Here is a 22,022-nt window from a genome sequence, read left to right on the forward strand (position 1 = left end):
TGTCCAAAGATCAAAGGGAACACGAAGGGAGATCAAATTTAGACAAAACGAAGATCGATCAGAACGTTTTAATCCTTGGGTGATCTTGAGTAACCAATTCATACTTTTAAAAACAAGAAAAATGTGGTTAAAAATAATAGTTTGCAATTGCATTTTTATATGCCACATATCGGAATGTACTGATCGCACCGTACACTACACTTTTTTCGATTCGATTCGATCACTGAGGATTTATTCGAAAGGGACAGGAAAAAAGGTTCCATTACACAATCGCTGCATTACCAAACAACAACCGGGCAAACCGGGGAATCGATTTATGTGTTCTGCCCGCGTTTTTGTGTCCTTTATCCGCGGGCCAGGAGGAGAAAAAAAAACAAGTGGAAAACCACCAAAATAACCGAGAGAGCCGCTCATATGGAGCGGCTCACTCTGCTTTTTCATGGAATTTATTACCATCAATTTATCGAATAACGACCCAAAAAAAGAGGTGCAAAAACCCGGTGGAATCCCCATGGTAAGCCCACCCAATCACGGGCGTCACGCCGTCATGAACCCATCTTGCTGGCCCGGGGGCCCGGCGCACGTGCGATGGTCGTAGGAAGCATGCTTTCGGTGCCCCATCATTCCGAGGCGGAAGGGTCCCGAGGCATAAATTGACAAACGCTGTACAAACTCAATCTCGGAAAAATTGGCCACCACTCGGGCACCAGACCAGAGGAGCGCATATATTGGTATGCTCTGCTCACCCACAGCAGCCGAAGCGTGGCCAATGTTCTGACACAAAAAAAAATCGTTCTTCTCCAATTCGAACTCGGGTTTCGGGCGCAAAATATCAGCCCGCGCGTCAATCGATCGATCGATCGCCATGCTGTGTGCCGGCCCCGATTTGTCTCTGTTACGAGCATTTTGGCAGCTGGCGAAACCCCCGCGTTTTATGCTCACTTCCCCACGCCGGGGCCGGGCGTAACATGATGTTGTTCCCTTCTCGATCCACCGAACGACGATCGTCGTCATTGTTGTCGTTTTGCGTGACACAAAAAGCCGAGACAAAACGGCCAGAGCGCAGAGGAACAACACCCAACGGAACAACAACAGAGTCCCTGAATTGTGTCATTGTCATACTTCTTTTGCCAGCGATGCGGCTGGGAATGCTTTTTTCCTGTGATGGTGGTGGCATCCGTTTAAACAATTTATAAATGGAACACGTGACGAAGGTCTGAGGGCGTGAAGCATGCAAACAACGGTTGTTCAAACAACATTCTTTTGCTACACACGCGCACCATGCTGCTGCCATGCTGTCATTTGCATAAGATTTCGGTTCCCGAAAAAACCACAGCACAAACCGCAACCAGCAGCAGCAGCAGCAGCTAAGCAAACCCTGTCTGTCCCTCCGTTTGTTATCGCATTCTGTTGATGAAAAGAAACTCATCGTTGTACGTTGTTGAGAAAATAAATAACATAAGCTCCCCAAATGCAAAAATCCGTATGCAAATCACGCGGCCCGTCCGAACTCCCGAAACACCGAACTCGCGACCGACTCGCGCCTTGTCACGCTGATCATCCGCTCCCCGAAAGGATGGGTTTGTTTGGGTTGATGAATGAAAACACACGTCTCGTGTGGCGTGACGAGCACACGAACTGAGGGAAATTATATGCTGCCCTGCGCCCTGACGTTTGCAATCAACGTCGACGAAGGGGCACGATCGTTCTGGCCTCGAACGAATGTGATGTACCCCGTTTAAACTATACCCGTCCATTTCACGCATCCGACGACGACGGCAGGTGTCTAGTGACCGGGGCAGCATAGATACCCGATGGTCGAGACACTTCGAGATTTCCTCCCGAGACGCATCCGGCCGGCTTCCAGCGAAACCTAATATTCGCTCCACAACACCAATGTAATGCAAAAACGGACCCGAGACTCGGAGTGCATCCGGAAAATAAACGGGACAAAATTGATTAAATGCAAGGCCAGGGCTGGCTTGTCTCGAGGGAAATGTGATACTTCCGGTGCGAGGTTTTTTGCAACACGCAAAAAGGGGTGCCCGGAGCACGAGCTACCGAAAATGGGGGCCGACCGAAAGGGGTCGGCGAAAGCATTAGGCGCGGACACACTACCGATACCGGTAAACAGGTGACCGATGTTGTGGCCATGTGCCCCGGCAACGCAGCGCCGGGGCCCCACCTGACGACGTCGGCGGCACATGCGTAGGACGGGCGGGCGAAGCATTAGGGATGCTGCCGCGTTAACACACATATTTCAACCCGGACCCGCGCTTCGTTAGTGGGTCGTTTGTGCGATAAGCTGGCTTGTCCCTTTTAAGGGTTGCAACGGTTTCGGACAAATTGGTCGCTCGTTTCTCGAAATATCTTGAGCTTCTTTCGAAAGCTAACACAAAAATGTAAATGTTTCATTGATAACTAAATGATTAATCGTTGCTATCAGGGGCTCGACGATGAGTTGAAAGTGAAACATGCAAAAGTAAAAATAGAACAAAAGCCCCTTTAACTAACATGTGAAAAATATGAAACACACTTGACAAGATAGAACATTAAATTAAATTGAATCAAAACGAATACTCAACATCACGAAACATTTAATTGAAAAAGCAATTCAATATGTTTCAAAACCGAAAAAGGTGACATTGAAACCAGAAAAGCACGAGCATAAAAATGCGTCGAAAAGCACGTTAATTATCAAGAAAAAAAACCCAACCGATTGGAAAGACCGGCACGAACCAAATCGTTGACACCGATGGCCGTAAGTGGATTATAAATGCATTCCCCGGAGGACCAAGAGCACCACTTTCACCCTGAAAACGACGGCTACGACCCCGTCGTTTGGCGGCGACCACCTTTTAGGTTCCGTTCCACCTCTTCCAATCGCTACCGCTTTATGACACGCAGCATTACGGTATATCCCGTTACACATAGGCGCGGGCGCGCACAAACACAGCTACACTAGCAACGCCCTGCGCCGGAAATGGTGAATCAAGTGTCACCGCATGCAAACGCCCGGTTGGTGTCCACCAAACGTTGTCGACGATGCAGCATTAACTTGGCCGCCCTACAAGAGCCGATTCGATTTAATGGCTTCAATTGCGGGGAGACCCTCGGCGTGTGGTGGTGTGTAAAATTTGAATGAAACGAAACACATTTGGGTCCTCTTTTCATTTCGTCAAACCTTTCCCTGGTCGAGGACGTGGAGTGTACGGACCACCCGAAGGTCGACCCATTCCCGGTTTTACAACATGCGTGTTGGCCGCGTTTACTTCCTTTTTTCACGCTCGAAATGGCCGTTATCTAACGGCCCGCGATCACTGGCGTCACCGATTCACAGTGACAGACACAGCGTGTGATCTTTCATCAGGCGGTCGATCAGCGAACACCACGGGGATATGTTTTCTATCAACACCACCCAACACACCCGACGTCGTGAGAGGCCTAATGTATGTGGCCACCCCCCATTATGAATATGATCCGTTTTTTTCTTTTTGACATCCATCCATCAAACGGTTCCCTATTTTGGGAAGGCCGAGGGTCTGCTCGTTATGAAATGCTTTCCTACTAATGCACGTTAGGCAGAATAAAACCACAAAAGGTATATTTTAAGAAATTCCCAAGCCTATGAAGAAGCTTAAAGAAGAACCACATAAAACACCAAAGCACCGCGTAAACGACAAACGGCCGAAAGCGATAAACAAGCGTGAGGACACGTTCGTTCGATTCGATTCCGATAAATCAATACGAATCCAAATCACCGACAAGGCGAACCTGTTCGTAGTCGCGAGCCGCCTAAAGGCGGAAGGGTTAAGGACATAAATCCCACCGACCGTGCCACAGGTTGTCGCACGCGAAACGTGTCTCTCACTCTCTTGCGTGGCCCGTATTTGCATGGAACACCGTCAGAGAAAAAAAAAACCATGTTGACCATCGCACAATTAAGTTCCTCCGACACAAGTTTAGCTAAACGCGACGCGCGTTCGTGGCCAAATTTGGACCATTGGCGGCCACGGTGCGCATAAAATTGGAGGAAACAAAAAACCTCGCCCAAGGATTGCGGGTTTTTCGGGGCGGTTTTCAGTGTTGTGTAACGTGTTTCTGAATCATTTTTATCAATTTTTTTGAGACGAAGTGGATTGTTAAGCAAAACTATCCAAACGATTGCCAAAACCCCCGTTTGTCGAAAAAAAAAACACTCCTAATTGAGATGTTTGTAAGGCCCAAAAGAGCATTCAAACAGCATGCACTCCGTTGAACCGACACAATCAACTCCGACCGTTCGTTCCGTTGCTGGCCAACGGTCAGAAGAGCAAATTACGATTGCATCATCTCAAGTTCCTCTTCATCCAACCGATTGCCGGCTGATAAAGAAGGCATAGGCTGGCCTGGCCAACCAACATCGATCCGCCACTCGGGGGTTCTCTTCCTCGGAGGCTCTCTCTTTCGGCGGAACGGTCTGCAGTTATCTAAAATGGGCTCCTCTTTCGGGTTGTTTGGATTATGATAAAGCCCAGCACCACCCGTTGCCCAGTTGGCCGGTCGGCACCGAAAAGTGCCTCCCGTGCCCCTTGGGAAAGCGCGAACCATGTTCTGGGGCCCCGGTTTTATCTTTTCTTCGCTCGCCGTGAATCGTGATTATCTTGGGGCTCTTATCGAGAAAAAGCGGCAAACAGTTATCGGAACCGAGCAGTGGAAGTGTTGTTGATGGGTAGGAAAAAACTAACCGAACGGTACCACCGGCGGTTCCGTAGGCCAAACGGAACGGTACCGCTGCACTGGAATCAGGCAGTTCTGCAGCCGGCCCTGCCCTGTAACTTTATCGCAAAATTAGAGAAGTGTGTTTGGCAATGGCCATTCACATCCGTTTAGGGTGCCATTTTATGCTATCTTTTCATCCATAATTTGAGGAAACAATCTGGCAATCAGGGACAAAGAAAGAGTAAACTTTTTACACGTTCTAAACCCGCCAACATTGTGACTCCTGAGAGACCCTCCTTCGAGACTGGCTGCGATGCGTTAATAATGCATCGCGATAAGCTGCACTCCGGGATGCACGCAATGCACTAACGCATTGGAGAAGCTTTGATGCGAAAAGGGCTGGCCGCCTATTGATGACTTAATTATGCCGGGAATAGGGTGTGCCAAGGAATGTTAAATACCGAGCAGCTTTCCGCTGCATCACAACTCGGACTCTGGCGAAAATTAATGGCCGCATCAACAGGGCGCTTCCTGAGCGTAGTGTTCAAGTTAGAGAGGGCCACCTTTTTGACTGTCAATTGGGAAAATATGCTTGGAAAGCAAATATGTTGAGATGCGCACCAGCAAACACTTTCTTCCGTTGGCTTCTCGGAAAAATTGAAGGATTTCTGAGAGGATCATAATGACTGGCTCGTGAACCGGAAGAAGAGTCGCGCGGGGCAACAATTCACAATCAGCACTTCTCGCTCTCTCTCTCTCTCGGACCAACGCCTGGCGCCTCGAACCAACTTGTGTAAAGTAGTAAAATCAATAAGGGCTTCGGTAAACAATGTTCAACTCGTTCGAGTTTACAGCCTCCCGGAGATTGATCGTTGGATGATGATGGCAGGTAGCATCCAAAGTTTTCTCTTTCATTGATAGGATTTGTCACATTGGGAAATAAACTTCCCATACGAAGACCCCATTTGATCGTGTACAAACTGTGTGCCTCGAACATTACGATCCGCGACCCCCAACTGCACCCGAGCCCCGGCCAACGGAGGTGCATCACCGGGTGTAACATTCGGAACAGCAGACGGGCGGTTACCATCTTATCGGTGGGAACTTATCACCCTCGGCGCGTCCCGTTTATCACCCATCCCCCATCGTGAGTTCATCGATTGATCCGAGAAAGATTGCAAACATTCACGAACCGTGTGGCGCAACGAATGCGTTTCGAAGTGTGATGACGTGCGGTGGCTTCGAAGCGCTAATCGATAGCCCGGTCCAGTAAGGATTGGAACGCTTTAACTCCCTTTCCAAGAAGCACACAACTTCACCGCTGACGTTGCGAAAGAAGGCTAAAAATCACTGCAAAACCCTCTGCAGGACAATGCAGAACTCGGAACACGCCATCAAGAGTGCTCGGTAAATAGAAAACTTGTACCCCACGAGGCCACTTTACCGACGCAACAACGCACGCACCAACACAGCGGAGGAACCGGAATCCGGATTCCGTGTCCCCCCCGAGAGAAGCTGATCCAATTGTCGACCGTGGTGGAATGTGCGGGGCTGTTATTAGTAGTGTTTAACCGTTTTTTTCGTTTTCCCCACCAGTTGGTGACCCCGTGGTATGCTGACCACCACGGAGCCAATAACACAACAGCACAACAACAATCTTCATTCCTTCAAGGTAAAACAAATAAACCCACCGTCCCGTTGGCGGCAGGCAGGGGGTAGCGTTCTCGGACATCATAAAGCTGTACCGCGTCCGCCCGTGCTGCTCCCCGCGCTGTCCCCGCCATCAAGGATAAGCGGGGCGAGAGAGCTCAAAAACGTAAACTTCATCGCGAACTTCTAGTGGCAGCGCCAAGTGGTGTCCCCTCGTAGCCCCCGACCGAGCCCAGGAAGGAAATTAGTTGATGGTATTCTTTTTCGTCCGCTTCATCTTCATCTGACCCGCGGCAGATCGGTCCGGATCCGTCATCTTTGGCAGGTGGGAAGTGATGCTGCAGGCCGTCTGCTTCGCGCGCGTGTATGTGTGCTCGATGCCCATTTCAGGCCGTGGCTGGTTAATGCGCACGCGTACTTACACCCCCTCGGGGGGTCCTCCACCACCCGGCACGGGTCTCCCCCGTGTCTTGCACAGCATCATCATCATCGTCATGTGGCTCTTGAAAGCCTCGCATCACGCGCGCGTCATCCTGGAAGCAAAACAAGATGCGGCATCGGGCACTCTCTCTCTCTCTTTTATCCACCGTCTCGGTGTATGTGTGAAGTGAGGTTTTGCCTCCGCCCCGGCCACCCCGTACACAGTTATGCTGCCCATGCATCCTTGCACAAAGTGCAGCCCTGCCCTCTCGCTCTCCCGCGGGACAGGGAGACAGGGTTCTTATGCTGCCGAGGTCTTCCGCCAGACAAACAATCATTATCGCAACAATCTTGTTGCTCTGGCGCAATGGCTGCCGGTGTCGCGTGGTGGTCGGGTTTGGAGTTTTCACGAGGAGAGCCCCCTAAAATGGCACGGAAAGTTCTGCTTTGGTGACAAACACCGCCGCAGTGAGTGAGTGGCCTCTCTCTCTCGGGCGTCTTCAATGAAATCACCGCCACAGTAAATGCACTAAATTGTGGACTAAAAAAATGGTGACTTCTTCTTCTGCGTTGACGGTTCCCCCGATGATTGTTAATGGCCATCATTCGTCACGCACACACTTCTCTCTCTCTGCGGGCGTATTATGCTGCAAGGACCCCCTCTCGGCGCGTTGCAGACGGCGAAAACCGGCTGAACGACAGACGACGACGACGACGAAAGAGGTGACCTTTGCCGCTTCCTACTTTCGCACTTTTCGCATAAATGCACCACCCTCGGCGGGGGGCTGCCAGCGCCCACCAGACGCACCATCATCACCGGGCGGCCGCGGGTTGCTCTCAGAACTGCACAGACTCCAATTAGAGTGTTATGTTTACTCCACTGTCGGCCGCCGTCGTTGTCGTCGTCGACATTGCACTATGCACTTTTGTTCTCGGTAATTTCCGGCTGCGCCTCCACCTCAAGTCGTGGGGTCTGGTCTCGTCCGCCTCTTCGCAAATGTCCCTCCCATCAATCTGGAGTCAAGTTTTTAGCTCTTCAAGTTCCCTGGGCAACAGCGGTTAACGAGCAATGGAAAAGGGAACACAAACATTGTGTCGGGGAGACAGAACACTGGTCTCAAATGCATAAAGCTGATTGTGGAAGGCATATTCTTTAAAGTACTTTTAAACAGCACTCATTTTGATGGTTTTCAATTCAATAAAATGAACTAGTAAAGTGAAATAAAATAAAAGATTCGAGGCCACCCGCTCATCAAGGCAAAAAAACAATGCCTAATCAAAAGTGCGGCCACTGAACCGAAAGTGAGCAGCTCAAAAACCGGCCGCGGAAAACGGAACCGGTGGCCAAAAAAGGATACGTTCCGCCACCGGACACTCAGTGTCTCTCTCGCTCGCAAAACAGGTCCTTTCACTGGCTCTCTTTCATTTTGGCTCCCTCTCTCTGTCGGGAGAGCGAAGAGAAAGCAGTCCCAGCGAGTGTCAAACTGCCCGGCTCCCTACCCGGTTCCCGTGGACCGGGACGAATCCTGGCAGGATTTACTGCTCCCGGTGTCACATCCTGAGGGAACGAAGGAAGTGGCTCTAGGGGAGGGCCCACCGCACACGGAAAGAGAGAGGCAGAGAGAGTGCGAACGGTGACACGAAATTATCGATCCGTCTGCGAAACTTCCCCAGCACGCGCGTTGGCAAGGAAATCCCGCACCGCCCGCCGCCACCCCGGCGGAAAATAATGATGGAAAACCCCGTGCTTTTCCCTCGTACCTTCGGATAGTTCCAACTCCAGCTCGGCCAGCTTTTCCCGGACATCGTCCGGAAGGCTGCCGTAGTCGACGATGATGTCGCTCATCGCGTTTGGCGTGCGCTCCGATGCGGCTCTTGATGGCTGATGGAAATCCCGGTTTCCGGGGGCCGCGAAGCCGGCGTTTCGGCCGCCCCACACGCTCTCGTCCCTCTGTTCGCCCCACTTCCGGGCGCGCCCAACGAGCGGCCGTGTTTCACACTCGCGCACAGAACTTCACTTGGCGGCGGTTTTCGGTGATCCTTTTTTCGGATTTACTTCCTTTCGCACACACAGAACACACCGCCCGCACATACACTCTGGGGGTCACTTTCACTCCTTTTTTCGGGACCTTTTGCTGCGACAAACGGCGCTGAAAACCTCGCTGGCGAATCCAGACCGAGCCTACTAAGCTCTATCACCAATCACTTTCGGCGGGCAGCACAATCAACAGCATCTCGTTGTCGTGGTAATCAGCGGCAGCGCAACATTTTGCAAACGGGGAAAAGGCTGCAAAGGACACAAAGAACGATTGGTTTGAACACAATATCCGTTGTTTCGAAACAGGTTCCGTCGAACGTTGTCTCCCTCTGACGAACGCTCTCTCGCTCTCTCTCGCCGAGCCAAACCCTTTGCTCAGCGAGCGACTGATTCGCTCTCTCTCTGTCTGCTGGATTCGCGCACACTTCTCTCTCGCTCTCGCGCCGTCTGATGGAATCGATTCGAGCAAAACAAACGCAGGAAAGTAAAACAGGAAAATGCCGGAAAGGTTAAATGAAGATCTTCACACGAAAGGGCACCCAAAAACTCTAGAAGCCGTTCTCCGGTTGCTTCACGAGGAACAATAGAACACACAATCAACGGGAAACACACGGCAAGATGTCACACCTAGGTTTTTTTTCCTCTGTTATCACTCCGCACAATCGCGGCTTCTTCCCGATCATTAACCTTCCACGGCGATTTACTTCAACTCTTTCCCGACCGAAACACGTAAAATTAACTAGCACATTATTATTGTAGCGAAACAAACACCTTTCAACAGCTACGAGCGGTTTTAACTCCTTCCTGTCGGACGTATTTTTTTTGAATTTTCGTCTCTCTCTTCACTCTGCCCGCCTGTCTCTGTCTATTTTCTGACCGCCTGAAGGTTTGGAAACCTCTGGCGTTCCCGAGCTCTGGTTTTTGCCTTCCGTTCTCTTTTCTCTCCGTATTTCTCTATTCTCCCGCTTTTCTCTCTTTTCTCTCACGGAACGAGAAAGAGATAGCTGACGCCAGAGAGAGAGAACCTGATGACCAAACTGACTGACCTGTCGGCTCGGCTGAGGCAGTTTAGCAGGGTTGCTTTTTCTCACCTTGTAAAACCATGAAATATTGTAAACTAAATATAAATATTGTAAGTGAGGCAGAAATCGGTTAAATAATCAAGGTTTTGAAAACGAAGGTGCTATTCATTATAAAAGGCTGGGTAAAAAGTAATCTATTATTTTTGGGTGATTGAACGTATTTAAGAACTGTATTTAAGATGTTCTGATGGTTCGATTAGAGTGAAATGCACCGTTTTGTTGGAAAATTCTCTTATGGAAGGCTTGGGCGAAAATCTCGAGCAATCCATTTTCGCAATCATTTTCGATCACAGTTTTTGATCCCTCAGGAAATGTTGTAATGCGCGAGAAAAGTGTTCCTAGCTCAAGAGACTGATGATTTATTTGTGGTTGTGTTACAAGTAATAATTAAGTTAAAATTATTTTGCATTCTTGTGATACAAAAACCCTTAATAGAGTAGTCTTCGATTAGATGACGAATTGTTTCCGCCCGAACGACAGGGCGAAAGACTTTCGCCCCCGTGCATTTACCTCCCCAACTTCCAGTCAGCAGTGTGTTTTGGGCTTCAGAGCAACATTTTTGGCAACAAGCGTTTTGCTTGTCAAAAGTAAGCAATTTCACCTCAGTTTGTGTCAACCCTGGTATCTGTCAAATGTGATCATTCAAATAAAGACGCAACGGCTGTTACGGCATTTTCAAACATGTTCTCATTTCTGGTTTCTTTCGGTTCAAGTGCCGCAAGAAAAGAGATCCTGTTCCGGAACAATATTTAATTTATTTTCAAACCACACGGACGACAACGAAGCGGGGGTCATTCAACTATTGGGAAAAACTATAAATATTTAATCTATTTTAAACTATTTTCATCCTCGGAGTTAGTCGTCGGAGTCGGAGATAACCATTTCATGTGGTGTCCATCTGGTGGATGCATAACATTTCCTCCGTTTTCAATGGCGACTTAACTTCTGTCGAGCAAACCGGTGAGCGGCGTTTCTGTTTTCTGCTGGCGCCAAAACTCCTGGCGGTTGTTGAGAAAGTTAATCGCATCCTTGGCATACTCCGAAATGCTCTCCGTGTTGGTGTCCGCCTTGCGCAGGTCCGGATGCTTCAGCAGGTTCTCCAGGTACTCCTTGTCGATGAACAGGTCCCCCAGCAGCCGCCGGGAGGCACGCCGTTCTAGCTCATCGCGCGAAAGCTGCGCCCGTTTGGCCGTCTTCGGTTTCTCCGGCTTGACCGGTTTCTTTTGCGGCTGACTCTTCGTGTTATTGCCGATGGTGTTCTCGATGGCTTCCTGCGTTTTTTGAACACCTGTGAACCATTTTGCCGTTAATTTTGCCGTCGTGCAAATCTTGTACGCCGCACGTGCTTACCCAACCGGAAGCTCGCCAACTCCGGCCGCAAGCGTAACCCACGGTGAAAAAACATCAGGCTATGCTCGAATTGGCCGAGATAGTAGAGCGCTTCCGCTTTCTGGTAGATGGCCCTGATGTTGTTTTTATCCAACACGAGCGCCGTCTCTGCGTCCTGCAATGCCTTCCCGGGCTCGCCGAGTTGCAAGAAGCATCGGCTTCTGGCCACCAGCGCGTTCTGGTCGTTGGTGTTCATTTCCAGTGCCTGTGAACAGAAGGGACGATTAACAATCATCACATTCCCCAAAAGGCTTAAATGGCTCGCTAAATGTAGTGCAAGGGTGTGCCTTCGAAATGAAATGGACGGCATTGTCCAGGTTTCGGTTCTTGATTTCGCGCATTCCCAAGGCCAAGATGGCGCCCGGATCGGCTTCCTCCGGCAGTTGCAGCGCCTCGTTGCGCTCCTGGCGACGTTTATTGAGTAGATTTTGTTTGATGTCGAAGTTGCCTGTCGCAGGAAAAAATGGAACGAATACGATGCCAAGGTAAGAACTCGGGAGGGAACGCTGAGGTCTGAGTACGCCCCGCTTGCCTATGCTTACGGCGGCCGCCCGATCCTTGTCGGTGTAGACCTCGTCGCAATAGCGCCGCTTCTTAAGGTCCATGTTTATCGGCTCGTTGAACAAATCGCTGGAACCATTGTCCGATGGTTAAACGCTTTGCTGCATCCTGGCCCCTGGGAATCCCGTAACCTTACCGATACTTCCTGGGCGCGTTCTTGTCGCTCATGTCTGAGCAGTGATCCGAGTACTGGCGTGTCAGATGCGTGTCCAGCCTGGCCTGGCTCGGCTGATGCTGAATGGAGACGGTCGGTGGTCCACTTCCGCCACTTCCTTCCACGTTCGACTGCTGCTCATCGTTGCCATCCGTCCGAAGACCAACTCTCACGAAACTTTGCAGCAGCTCGTCCTCACCACCGCCCAAAATTCCTAGCGCAGTCTTGCCGTTGCTCATCCTTCAGGACTCTAAGCGCCTTTTCTTCCAAGTAGATCCAAGCTCCTCGAAGGGTCCGGAAAACTGTGCCGCTCTCGGTGGGGTCCAACCGATTTGTGCCAAACGAGTGGCGCACATCGCGTGAAACCTATCACCCTTTGGCCAACACACACAGGCAAGCGGACACCTCCGCCACCGGTACCGAGAGAAGGGCCGAGAGAGCCATGGAAACAAACACTTGATAATCGATTTGTCATAAAACATAGTAAAAATTGCACGGCACAAAGCATAAAGCCTGCCGAAAACGGACCGCACCGAGGGCCGCAATAAACATAAGAACTCTCGCCTAGCATGGGGTCGAAGGCGATGGCGTTAGCCTTCCAACACCCGGGAAGGGCAGTAACAAACAGACGAGCACGAGAACAGGTGCCTCGATGCAAAACGGATTGCATGTCAGTCAAGGTTCCGTACGAAACGTAAAAATACCACGAAACGCCAACGAAAGGGTGACCAAATCGAACTCCAACCGCGCGGCGTGTGTGCCGCAAATAAATCAGAAAACACTACTTCTGGCCGACGATGTACTGGGAGCCCTTACTTGTAAATTAAAAAAAAATCTCGAGTAGCTGGCCAAAAATAGCACCGAAACTCGGCCCCAATTGAAGCTCTATTCACCCGCACCGGCAGTGTGAGTTTGTTTCCGGTTTCCATCGCGCGAAGTTTAAAACACCGCAACAAGTGGCGCCAGAAAGTCCTAAATTAGGAACTCCTCACCGCCGCGCGACGACGACGACGGCGAGTGAATGATTCATTAAAAGTACGGGGCCGGAAATACCTGCAAAGTCTATAAATAAGGCGTGCTTCTGGTGCCGCGGATGGAGCCCAAAAAGGGTTCAAGGACCAACAATAGAGCTTACCTGGTCGTAAAGGCCCAAAGCTTTGGTGTAGTTTCGAACCTGCAATAAGCGCGAAAAGGGACGAAAAAGGATATTCGTTGAGTGCTTTCTCGCGCTTTGGGCAATGTTGCATCGAATCGGTTCGGAAAGCTCCCCGGCGAAACGGTTCGTGGAGCTTTCGAACCGGTTTACCTTCATGTACTTCAGCGCTTCATCGCGTAGGTTTTTCCCGGCCACCTCGATTTCGTCGACTACCGGTTTTCCTTTCTGGCGCTTCTTTAACGGTTTGTTCATTTTGCGTTGGTTGGCGCGTTGCTGCGAATGGAAAATTGGAAAATGTCTTAAAAGTGCTGGAGAAGAATGGATGTAAATTTGGAATTCACAGTCATTAGTCATCAGTTTAGATGAAAGAAGCTTGAATCACTCAAAAATTATTCAAATAGTGCATTAAGACGCCTTACGAGCTGCTTATTGATCAAATCAAATTATGGGCCATGTGCCGAGTTCATCGGTTCCACCGCCACTAACCTTGAGTGCAATTTTTAGAACGCCCCTTGCCGAAGTGATCCGATTTTCAATTATCGTGAAAATCGATCATCCACCGGCCCCCAGTGACCGGCTGGTTCCCGCAGGTGCCCAACCCGGAAACATCATAAATCTTTCGAGCTCCATCTTTCGACTTGCGTTTCCTTCAGGAGGAGCCCACGGCCATACGTCAACATTGACGCAGAGCACACAAAGGACGGCCAGTGCGCCGGGCTGATCCAAAAATACGACCCAAAACGAAGCGAAAAACCAAAACTGCAAAATAACCACGGAGCGCACATAAAATCGATTATCTTATTAGATTTATGTCATATCGAATGTAGTTTAGTTCGTCGTCCCGGCTGTGTTTTACGATTCCGGTCGGGCCGGGAACGCTAGAAGGACGAAAAATCACCCAAAGCAAAACAAAACGAACTTCCGGCACGGCACGGCAACATTCGTAGAAAACCATATGGCTTTCCCAGGAAGGTGCCGGTTAAGTTAAGGCTGGTTTATGCGGGAAATTCAACAATTGTTCAATCGGTCGTCTGACTCCTGAGCTCCTGAGTTTAATTTCAGGACGAAAGAATACCCTTGAATGCTTCAGATTGTTGTGGAGTGGAGTTAAATTGTTTTGGAAAAACTCAACAGGGCGACCTTATGTTACTTCTTCCAAGCCGCCGACAATTAGGTTGTTTCGCAGGGGAACAGAGCCCCGACTTCAAACACTCACGACGGCGAATTCCTGGTGGGAGTTTTCCTTATGGAACTCTATCAGCGATATATTCTTTGCCACCGTCGCGTTGAGCGTGTTAATAAATCATAACGCTAGCGAGTTGTGACCGTCACTGTTTTACGACCTCAACACAGTCTCAAATCTAAAACGTCGCAATTAAACGAATAAATTATCATTGCCGTGGCACATGCCACAGACCCCTAGACATGCACGATGGGGCCGACGAAAGAATGTCCGTAGTTTAACTGCGATTTGGAAGTTATGTTTCGCCGAACTCACCATGCCCATGTTTCGCATCGCCGCCGGTCGATTCATTTTGAACGCTGTCGCTTTCGTCCCCGTCAATCAACACCGGTTCTGGTTAGTTTTGACGAACGATAGACTAATATTGAACAATATTTTTTTGTTAACACCGAACTGTGGGCCTTTTTCTCTTCACACTTCCCAAGAGACGTGTTTCAATTAAAGGGTTGATTAATTTTCAAAACTATTCGCCATTCGCCGTTCCGGATCCGTATCCTTATCGCTCGACAGTGCACCAGGGACTGAAATACCTCGGCCAATCGGTATTCAATTCAAGCTCCCCGAAAACCGTTTTTTCGCTTCACTCTCGCCATCAGCAAACAGGACGAGCATTTATTTTTATCCTTTCATTATCACGCTTTATCGGCATCGGGGCGCTGCTTGCGCACGGAGTGTCCGTTTGGTGGCGCATTTTTTTGGCGGCAAAACCGACGAGCCACGGTTGCGTTGTGTTACTCATAGAACTTGAAAGGATTTTTTTTCTGTCTCCTGCGACAAAAATAATAAAGTTCTGAATTTCATCTATGGCAATCAATTGTCCATTTCAAGAAAAAATGGAAAAATGAATGTTCTACCTTTCTTTAGGTGTATTTTGGGAGATTAAATGGATGGAAAATATCAAATCCCAAATCCCAACTTTTCATAACTTGTTCGCAGTTCCTTGGCCTTTGGCTGGATACTTAGCAGGTCTCTTTAGCTAAAACATATCCCAAATTATGATATAGTTATCTATTAGGCGGTCAATTTCGATTGATAGACCTGCTGTTTTAATCGGCTCAGATATTTCACTCCACCGCCTGATGTTCGTGCCCGTAGCAATCAGAATCTGCCGTCTGCTCGCGTTGCATCATCGATCATCCCGATCGTGGTAATAAGTTTCGACAGCCCGACACCGCTAATGGTTGGCCAAACCAAAAAACACGCCGCACCGTCATTAGGCCAATCAGTAAATCATCATTCCGTTACATTTGTTACAAATGGCACGCACGGCGCGCGGCTGTCTGCACGCCATTGCACACGTGGCCAGCTGCAGCAGGAACGGCAGGAACGGAACAAACGGCGAGGCGGCATTCGCAAATCGGACGTTACGCCGACACGCGAAGTAGCAGTCGCAGGCAGTTAAATGCTATCATATCTGCCCAATATTGCACGTGTTATTGTCTATCCCCAACACGCTCGGCTCAACGGCTTGGTGTCCGTTGGCAAAGCCCCCCTTCTGGCCTATGGTCGCGTAGAACTACATACGTTACCCGATTTAATTCGACGCTAGAGAAGGCTCGGATGGGTGGTGCCGGTGGCAAGTGGCAAACATTCGGACGTAGCTAACAGGTTGAAGACTTCATTTGTCGGCCGCCGTGCTGGATTCGTGGAATGTTACGCATTTGGCCACTCTTCGTTGCCATTCACTCCATCTTCACACAATTTATAGCGTCGTAGCTCACATAGAATATCACAGAACAGGTGCCACCAAAAATCAGACTGATGATTCATTAACTCCACTAAACAAAACGTTCCCAAAGTCCCAACTATCACAACGCCGAGCCCGGGGTTCTATCCCGTCACAGGTTACGATGCTTACTGCAAAGTGTATCCGACTTGCTCGCGGTTCTCCAAGATACTGGCACGACCGACTTTGCCCGACTTACTGTTCTACGCGGGTTTTGGCAGGGCCATGGCACCCTTTCACCCGATGTTGGTCCCGACCTGCCGAAAAGCTGACTGTCGTCGCCGTGTACACAACACGTGGTATCGGAGCCCTGTTATGAATGGGTTCCGGGGGATGTTTTGGGGGCTTGGTTTTTCCCCTGTGGTGGTCTTGGTGTTTTCACGCTAGTCCACGATTTAATCAGCTAGATTATAGAGTCAATCAAGACCAGTCAAGACGGCTATAGAGTAAGCAACATTGTAAGTTATGTAAAACTTAGTAGGAACGATTCAAACCCCTATCCTCCTTCTAATTGAATAGACTTCACAAGAAACAGGGTGAGCCTCGAGCCATACAGAAACAACCATTAATCCTGTGCTTACCCATCACGGGAATTAGCCCAACCTAGTTACTGACGAAGACCCCGAGACATCTTACGGCCCCCCGCGGACGATGGGGCCCCGCAGCGGACCCGGCTCTCATTTGGGGGTTGATTATTGATTAGACAAATATAATTTCCACACGGACCCGATAAAAATGCCGAACCCCACACCGAACGAAGCGCAGCGCACGGATCAACAACGATAACTCGCCGCGACTGGCGCAGCGCCCCGTTTGGTTCGATTTGTCGGAAAATTCATCAGACGAAAAAGTTTATAATTTTCATTACGCGCGACCCAAACGGGCCGGCATGCAATCCGGAGGGCGGTTGCTCCGGGACCAGTTGTTGGGGACGGCTGTGAACGTTAGAAAGCACGAATTTCACCCTCCGTGCGGTTCTGTTGCTTCTCTCGAGCTTCGACTTTCTCGAGCTGCGTTCCGAGCTGGCGTAGCGTGTGGCGTTTTATAGTTTGGGGGGCTCTGGAAAAGGAACTACCTCTAGGCTTGAGGATAAATTTTCTTTAATAGACTTTCGAGGTTTATTACACAAAATTGTTTGTTGGCAATAAAAAGTAACTTCAATTTTGGTTTTTGATTAAGCAAAATGGCTTGAGAAGCATAATGAGAAGCATCGTCTACGCCTTCAGTTCACGTTACCAGAGCCGTCCCGAACAACTGTTTTACCCAAGTTGAAAGTCACGGACGTAGCCCTGACACTCTAACCATCGAGAGCCATAAAGTGCAAAAACGGCTGACAACGGAGCTTGTGGCCCCACGCGAGCCGTAGGGCCCCGCGCAAAATTTCAATGTCACGTCCGCCCGAGGAAGGAATTAAATTTCGAGTTTAAAATTTCCACAGCCCATCAACCCAGAGCGCCGACAGAGGGAACAAGCCCCCTCAAAACCTTCAGCGCGCCACCGGACTCGGGGGGGTCGGTGTCAAGGACGGCACTTCGATCCGACGGTCCGGTTATTGTTGGTGAAGCATGCAGCACTTTAAACCCTTATCGTTCGAACAGTGGTTTATTGAAGAAGTTACCATTAAATTGGAGCCAAAAAAACTCTTCCCATTGTTTTTCCTGTTCAATCGTTAGTTTGAACCGTACCGATCCGAGGACATCCTGTTCCGTGAAGGGTTTACGGCACGACGTCGCCGAAGGCATCGCACCGCATAATAACATGGCAAAGGATTCATGATTCATTGCACATGCACCGGGGCACAGCGGGGGCATGATCGACCGATCGGGAAACCTGTTTTCTCGTGTACTCTGCACTCCCGGAGGAACCTGATCATCGGGCCGAAATAGCTCAGTTGGGAGAGCGTTAGACTGAAGATCTAAAGGTCCCCGGTTCAATCCCGGGTTTCGGCAGGAAGAAGCGTGTGTGGGGGAAGAACAGCGGAGAGAGAGAGAGCTCTTCCCTCACCTTTTTTGATAAAGAGAGGCCCCCCATCTAAATTGTTATGGTCCCTAACCATATACCTATTTATAGCAAAATTATGTGGCCACCGTCAGGCTTCGGGAGAGGCCATAAAATTGCATCGCTGGCAGGTAAAATGCCTCCCCCCCCCACAGAGTGGTTAGCATAATTTATTGAACCTTTATTCAATTACACCCGGCCGGCGGTTATGCGTAAAATACCCACTTTGGGTGTACAATTCAATTAACCATTCTTGATCGGCTTGAGGGGGCCGATTTCGAGGTCAGAGGTGCTTTCTATGGAGCAGAACGCGTGCGTGTCCTTGAATACCATGAACCCTTGGGAATGGCTTCCGCGAGAGCCGTTAATGTTATTTTTGCAAAACTGTTTAAGGCCTAAGGAATTTTGCGGCAAAACTTTGACCTAATCATGTTGGCCAAGCCGATACCACATCACCCGATACCAACACCAGTACACTTTGCAATAGTTTATTTCTCCAAAAAGCCTGCCGAATGGCGAAATGTCAAAAGATTCGAAACCGTGGCTGGTCTCTACTGAACAAATTACATATCTTCGCGAAGTGAGTCTGCGAAGTCCTTCCCCTCCCCACGGGGCTGGCGATCATTTACATATATTGGCTAACGATCCTCGAGCGGGGTGATTATGGGCCCGCATCGATGATGGTCTTGGTTCTGCGGAGCATCGTTTTCACGTCGGATGTCGGTCTAGACTAGACTCACCTCGGCACCATTTTGAACTACCACTACCACGCAGAGATAAGATGACCTCGACCGATCGCGCGCAGTCACCCGGCAGGCGCGCGGGTCAACGTCGGGTCGGGGCTCCAAGAACCAAGTCGGGCTCCGCCAGCTCCGGGTCAGGTTCATCGAACCTGTTGTTCTCGTCCTGGCTTCGTTGAAAGTGAAACCTGCTCGACGGAACCCGCTCATCAAACTGGTTCACGATGGCCCACCGAACGAACGGCATAACAATTGGCAAACGCGTCCGCGTCCGTGTGGTAAACCTGTTGTTGTTGGGTGGCGGAAAAATTCTTGAGCCGGAGAAAAAAGATGCATTATAAATAGGTCAGGTCCGATAAATCGGCACCTTAGTTCGAGCTGAGCGGAACACCGGGTAGCATCGGCATCCGATAATCCGGGGCAAACAAGTGATCATCATGGTTTCAACGGTGGTGAGAAGTTCGTTGGTGGTTCTGCTACTGGTGATCGGGGCGATCTACGCTGCTCCACCGCAGAAGCCGTACGAAAAGCTGTCGGCACTGAAGGCCCGCTCCGAACAGCAGGCGGTGGACCGGAACGACAGTTCCGAGGCTTCCGGTTCGTCAGCCGAGCAAGACAGCGAGGAAACGCTGGAGAAAATCCAGGCCAAATCGGCCCAATACTCCTACGACTCGTCGGTCAACGATACGATCAACGACCACACGATCCAGCGCCAGGAGGAACGCAACGGGCTGTCCCTGAAGGGCATGTACTCGTACAGCGATGGATTCTTCAAGCGCACGGTTCACTACGAGGCAGACGATAAGGGCTACCGGGTGGTGAAGGAGATCAACATCCCGATCGGCAACGGGCCACAGGTGAATCCGAAGGGCAAGGCGGACGTTTCGTCCTCGCTGGCCGGCTCCTACTCCATCACGGCGTACGATATTGCGAAGCCGCAGCGAAAGCAGGCCGTAGTGGCTCCGGCCGACGCCGACTCGAACGAAAGTGGCGCCGATGACAAACAGAGTGCGTAGAGTGTCCAGTGCTCCTGCGAATGTGGATTAAATCATGTTATTTATCAACCTACTAGTGGTGTCTTTACTTATGACCTGTGAAAGAATATACCGGACTTGAGTTTAGTGATGAGTGTGATCACACGTTGAAGCTTCAAGGTGGCCACCGAATGGCCGAAAAGGACGGGGCAAACAAGTGAGCTCGAGCGGCGGCGCATAAATTTATTGTATCAAAAACCGGTTATACTAGCGACACCCGATCCTTATCGGCTAGACCCGCTACGTTACGCTCGGACACATTTCGGTCGTTTGGTGACCGGATCGACTCCACATTTCTCGAACGAATTGCACTTCACGTTTCCACAGTAGATGCCTGCCCCGGTGCTAGAGCCATCTGTAACCGATATGAAACCCGATTTAGAGTACCGTCAGAGGTCCCGGCTAGAGTCAGGCCAGTTTACTCACATTTGCTACCAACGGCCGCTTGCGTAAGCTTGGTCCGATCGACGCATGACTTCGTGTTGCACAGATTGGGGCAACACTTTCCACCCGTTCCGGAGCAATCCCGATCGGTGCGGCACCTCGGAGTGCAGGACGGGACCTTCGCCGGGGGACACTCGCCGACGGAAGAGCACTCGCGAACGATCACCACAAGAACTAGCAGCAAAACTGAAGCTCCGCTAGTCTTAGACATTTTCTAAACCAGGAACGACCAACACACGCGGGTTTCTATCGCCTGGCCCGGATCTTTAATGAGCGCACGAAACAGTGCGGCCTCGCTTTTTATCTCCCCCCGTTCCGTTCAATCTGGAACTCGATCGGTGTTTGCTAAACACTTCCAACACAACAAACACTAACCACCGTTCTGTTTGCGCGGCATATAGAATTTTTCCCATTCCCGGTTTTGATCTGCTTTGATCAGCTTTTTCAGTAACCGAAAGATCCCATCCTACTGGATGTTTGAGACACAAACGAGAGCCTCAATTCAGCCACCGAATTTTACTATAAATAGTATCTGGGAACGGACCACAAAAAGTTGAGCGGCCTTGGGCGCTTCTTTCTGCCATCAGGGATCGAACCGATGCTTTTATTAGCGCTGCATCTGGACTCTGCTGAAACCGGTTTCCGATGTGTGCCGTTAAGGTGAACCCCGGAATATTGAAGTGTTTGCCTTCCCAATCGAACGACGATCTTTGTAAAGAGCTGGTACAAGATTTGTTTAAAATGTTGTCAAATATTTATTTAATCAAAAATCGAGTAACGCTTCGCCATCATCACACCGTCGTCCTTACGCTCGGACACACTTTGGCTTCTTGGTGGCCGAATCAGTTCCACATTTCTCGAACGAGCTGCACTTTGTGCTGCCACAGTACGAGCCAGATCCGGACCCATCTGCAAAGCAGAAAACGGCAACCAATCCATTATCGCAACGGAGAAAGAGTCGCGAAATTGGAGCGACCGCCCGGAGCTACTTACACTTATCACCGCTTTGCGTAAGCTTATTGCGTTCGACACATGACTTCAGATTACAGCCGTTCGAGCAGCACTTGCCCCCGGTTTGCGAGCAATCACGATCGGACAGGCACTTGGGCGAACAGGACTGTACCTTCGACGGTAGCGGACAGTCGCCGGTGGCTGCGAGGAATCATAAACCGTTGTATAAGATCTCGATCGAAGAGAAAACTCTAGTCACTTACAGGAACACTCCACAACGATCACCACGAGGGCAAGGCACAGGGCGAAGGCCACCAATTTGGCTGTTCAAAAAGGGGAAATTGGAATTGGATAAAGTCCTGTTCGCCAACCACCAAACCTCCTTAAACCTTACTCATTCTGTTTGCGTAGGCTCTCGACCGCGGAGATTCTGGAGGTTACGATCACGATCTTTGCACAGTAAAGGTCCAGTTGGCACTGAGCCGAGCGCAATCCGAGACGTTGAAGATAAGCTACAGAACACTGTTCCGGCGTAGGACCATCACTATGGGTGAATGTAGGCCGAGCTCGACCAAAAGATTGCCCGTTGAGTTGTTTAAGTTCCTGGCCTGTCCTGTCGACGTGCATGTTTAATCTTCACGATAATATTTCATCGGAACAGGTTCCTGTGCACTCTGTAATAAACGATCATGTATCTGTATCTGGATTCGGATTCAGAACCGGTTCCAGATCACA

The 22,022-nt window shown here is 50.0% G+C and overlaps 4 protein-coding genes and 1 non-coding gene across 6 annotated transcripts; 2 read left to right on the forward strand and 3 right to left on the reverse strand.

The window, feature by feature from the left end:
• Window positions 1-10,829: 10,829 nt before the first annotated feature.
• Window positions 10,830-12,234, reverse strand: LOC131216354 (outer dynein arm-docking complex subunit 4). Its single transcript, XM_058210825.1, has 5 exons — window positions 11,978-12,234; window positions 11,813-11,910; window positions 11,568-11,728; window positions 11,242-11,485; window positions 10,830-11,179 (listed from the first exon to the last, which is right to left on the reverse strand). Exons 1-5 carry the CDS (start codon window positions 12,232-12,234, stop codon window positions 10,830-10,832), a joined length of 1,110 nt encoding a protein of 369 aa, XP_058066808.1.
• Window positions 12,235-17,996: 5,762 nt separating this feature from the next.
• On the forward strand, window positions 17,997-18,069 carry Trnaf-gaa (transfer RNA phenylalanine (anticodon GAA)). Its single transcript has one exon. It is a non-coding gene; the product is annotated as a tRNA-Phe (tRNA).
• A 994-nt stretch (window positions 18,070-19,063) lies between these two features.
• Window positions 19,064-20,060, forward strand: LOC131212040 (uncharacterized). Its single transcript, XM_058205764.1, has one exon. It carries the CDS (start codon window positions 19,296-19,298, stop codon window positions 19,872-19,874), a length of 579 nt encoding a protein of 192 aa, XP_058061747.1. The 5' UTR covers window positions 19,064-19,295; the 3' UTR covers window positions 19,875-20,060.
• Window positions 20,056-20,588, reverse strand: LOC131212049 (waprin-like protein). Its single transcript, XM_058205775.1, has 2 exons — window positions 20,319-20,588; window positions 20,056-20,247 (listed from the first exon to the last, which is right to left on the reverse strand). Exons 1-2 carry the CDS (start codon window positions 20,545-20,547, stop codon window positions 20,138-20,140), a joined length of 339 nt encoding a protein of 112 aa, XP_058061758.1. The 5' UTR covers window positions 20,548-20,588; the 3' UTR covers window positions 20,056-20,137.
• Window positions 20,589-21,067: 479 nt separating this feature from the next.
• Window positions 21,068-21,845, reverse strand: LOC131216593 (waprin-like protein). 2 transcript variants are annotated; one of them, XM_058211126.1, is made up of 4 exons: window positions 21,682-21,845; window positions 21,557-21,610; window positions 21,330-21,488; window positions 21,068-21,245 (listed from the first exon to the last, which is right to left on the reverse strand). In XM_058211126.1, the coding sequence occupies exons 1-4, from the start codon at window positions 21,683-21,685 to the stop codon at window positions 21,142-21,144; spliced, it is 321 nt and encodes a 106-aa protein (XP_058067109.1). In that variant the 5' UTR covers window positions 21,686-21,845; the 3' UTR covers window positions 21,068-21,141. The 2 variants fall into 2 exon arrangements, with proteins under 2 accessions (XP_058067109.1, XP_058067108.1); XM_058211125.1 differs by having other exon boundaries at window positions 21,551-21,610; window positions 21,682-21,835.
• Window positions 21,846-22,022: the final 177 nt, after the last annotated feature.

The sequence above is a fragment of the Anopheles bellator genome, chromosome 1 (assembly GCF_943735745.2).
Source record: "Anopheles bellator chromosome 1, idAnoBellAS_SP24_06.2, whole genome shotgun sequence".
NCBI lineage: Eukaryota > Metazoa > Arthropoda > Insecta > Diptera > Culicidae > Anopheles > Anopheles bellator.

Excerpts from the sequence above, each read along its gene's own strand:
- LOC131212040 (XM_058205764.1), top strand. The coding sequence starts at position 19,296 with ATGGTTTCAACGGTGGTGAGAAGTTCGTTGGTGGTTCTGCTACTGGTG.
- LOC131212049 (XM_058205775.1), bottom strand. The coding sequence starts at position 20,547 with ATGTCTAAGACTAGCGGAGCTTCAGTTTTGCTGCTAGTTCTTGTGGTG. Across the intron at positions 20,248-20,318 it reads AGCGGCCGTTGGTAGCAAAT|ATGGCTCTAGCACCGGGGCA; the intron begins GTGAGTAAACTG and ends TATCGGTTACAG.
- LOC131216354 (XM_058210825.1), bottom strand. The coding sequence starts at position 12,234 with ATGAGCAACGGCAAGACTGCGCTAGGAATTTTGGGCGGTGGTGAGGAC. Across the intron at positions 11,911-11,977 it reads AACGCGCCCAGGAAGTATCG|CGATTTGTTCAACGAGCCGA; the intron begins GTAAGGTTACGG and ends CAATGGTTCCAG. Across the intron at positions 11,180-11,241 it reads GTTGGCGAGCTTCCGGTTGG|GTGTTCAAAAAACGCAGGAA; the intron begins GTAAGCACGTGC and ends AATGGTTCACAG.
- LOC131216593 (XM_058211125.1), bottom strand. Across the intron at positions 21,489-21,550 it reads GATCGTTGTGGAGTGTTCCT|CCACCGGCGACTGTCCGCTA; the intron begins GTAAGTGACTAG and ends GATTCCTCGCAG. Across the intron at positions 21,246-21,329 it reads TACGCAAAGCGGTGATAAGT|ATGGGTCCGGATCTGGCTCG; the intron begins GTAAGTAGCTCC and ends TCTGCTTTGCAG.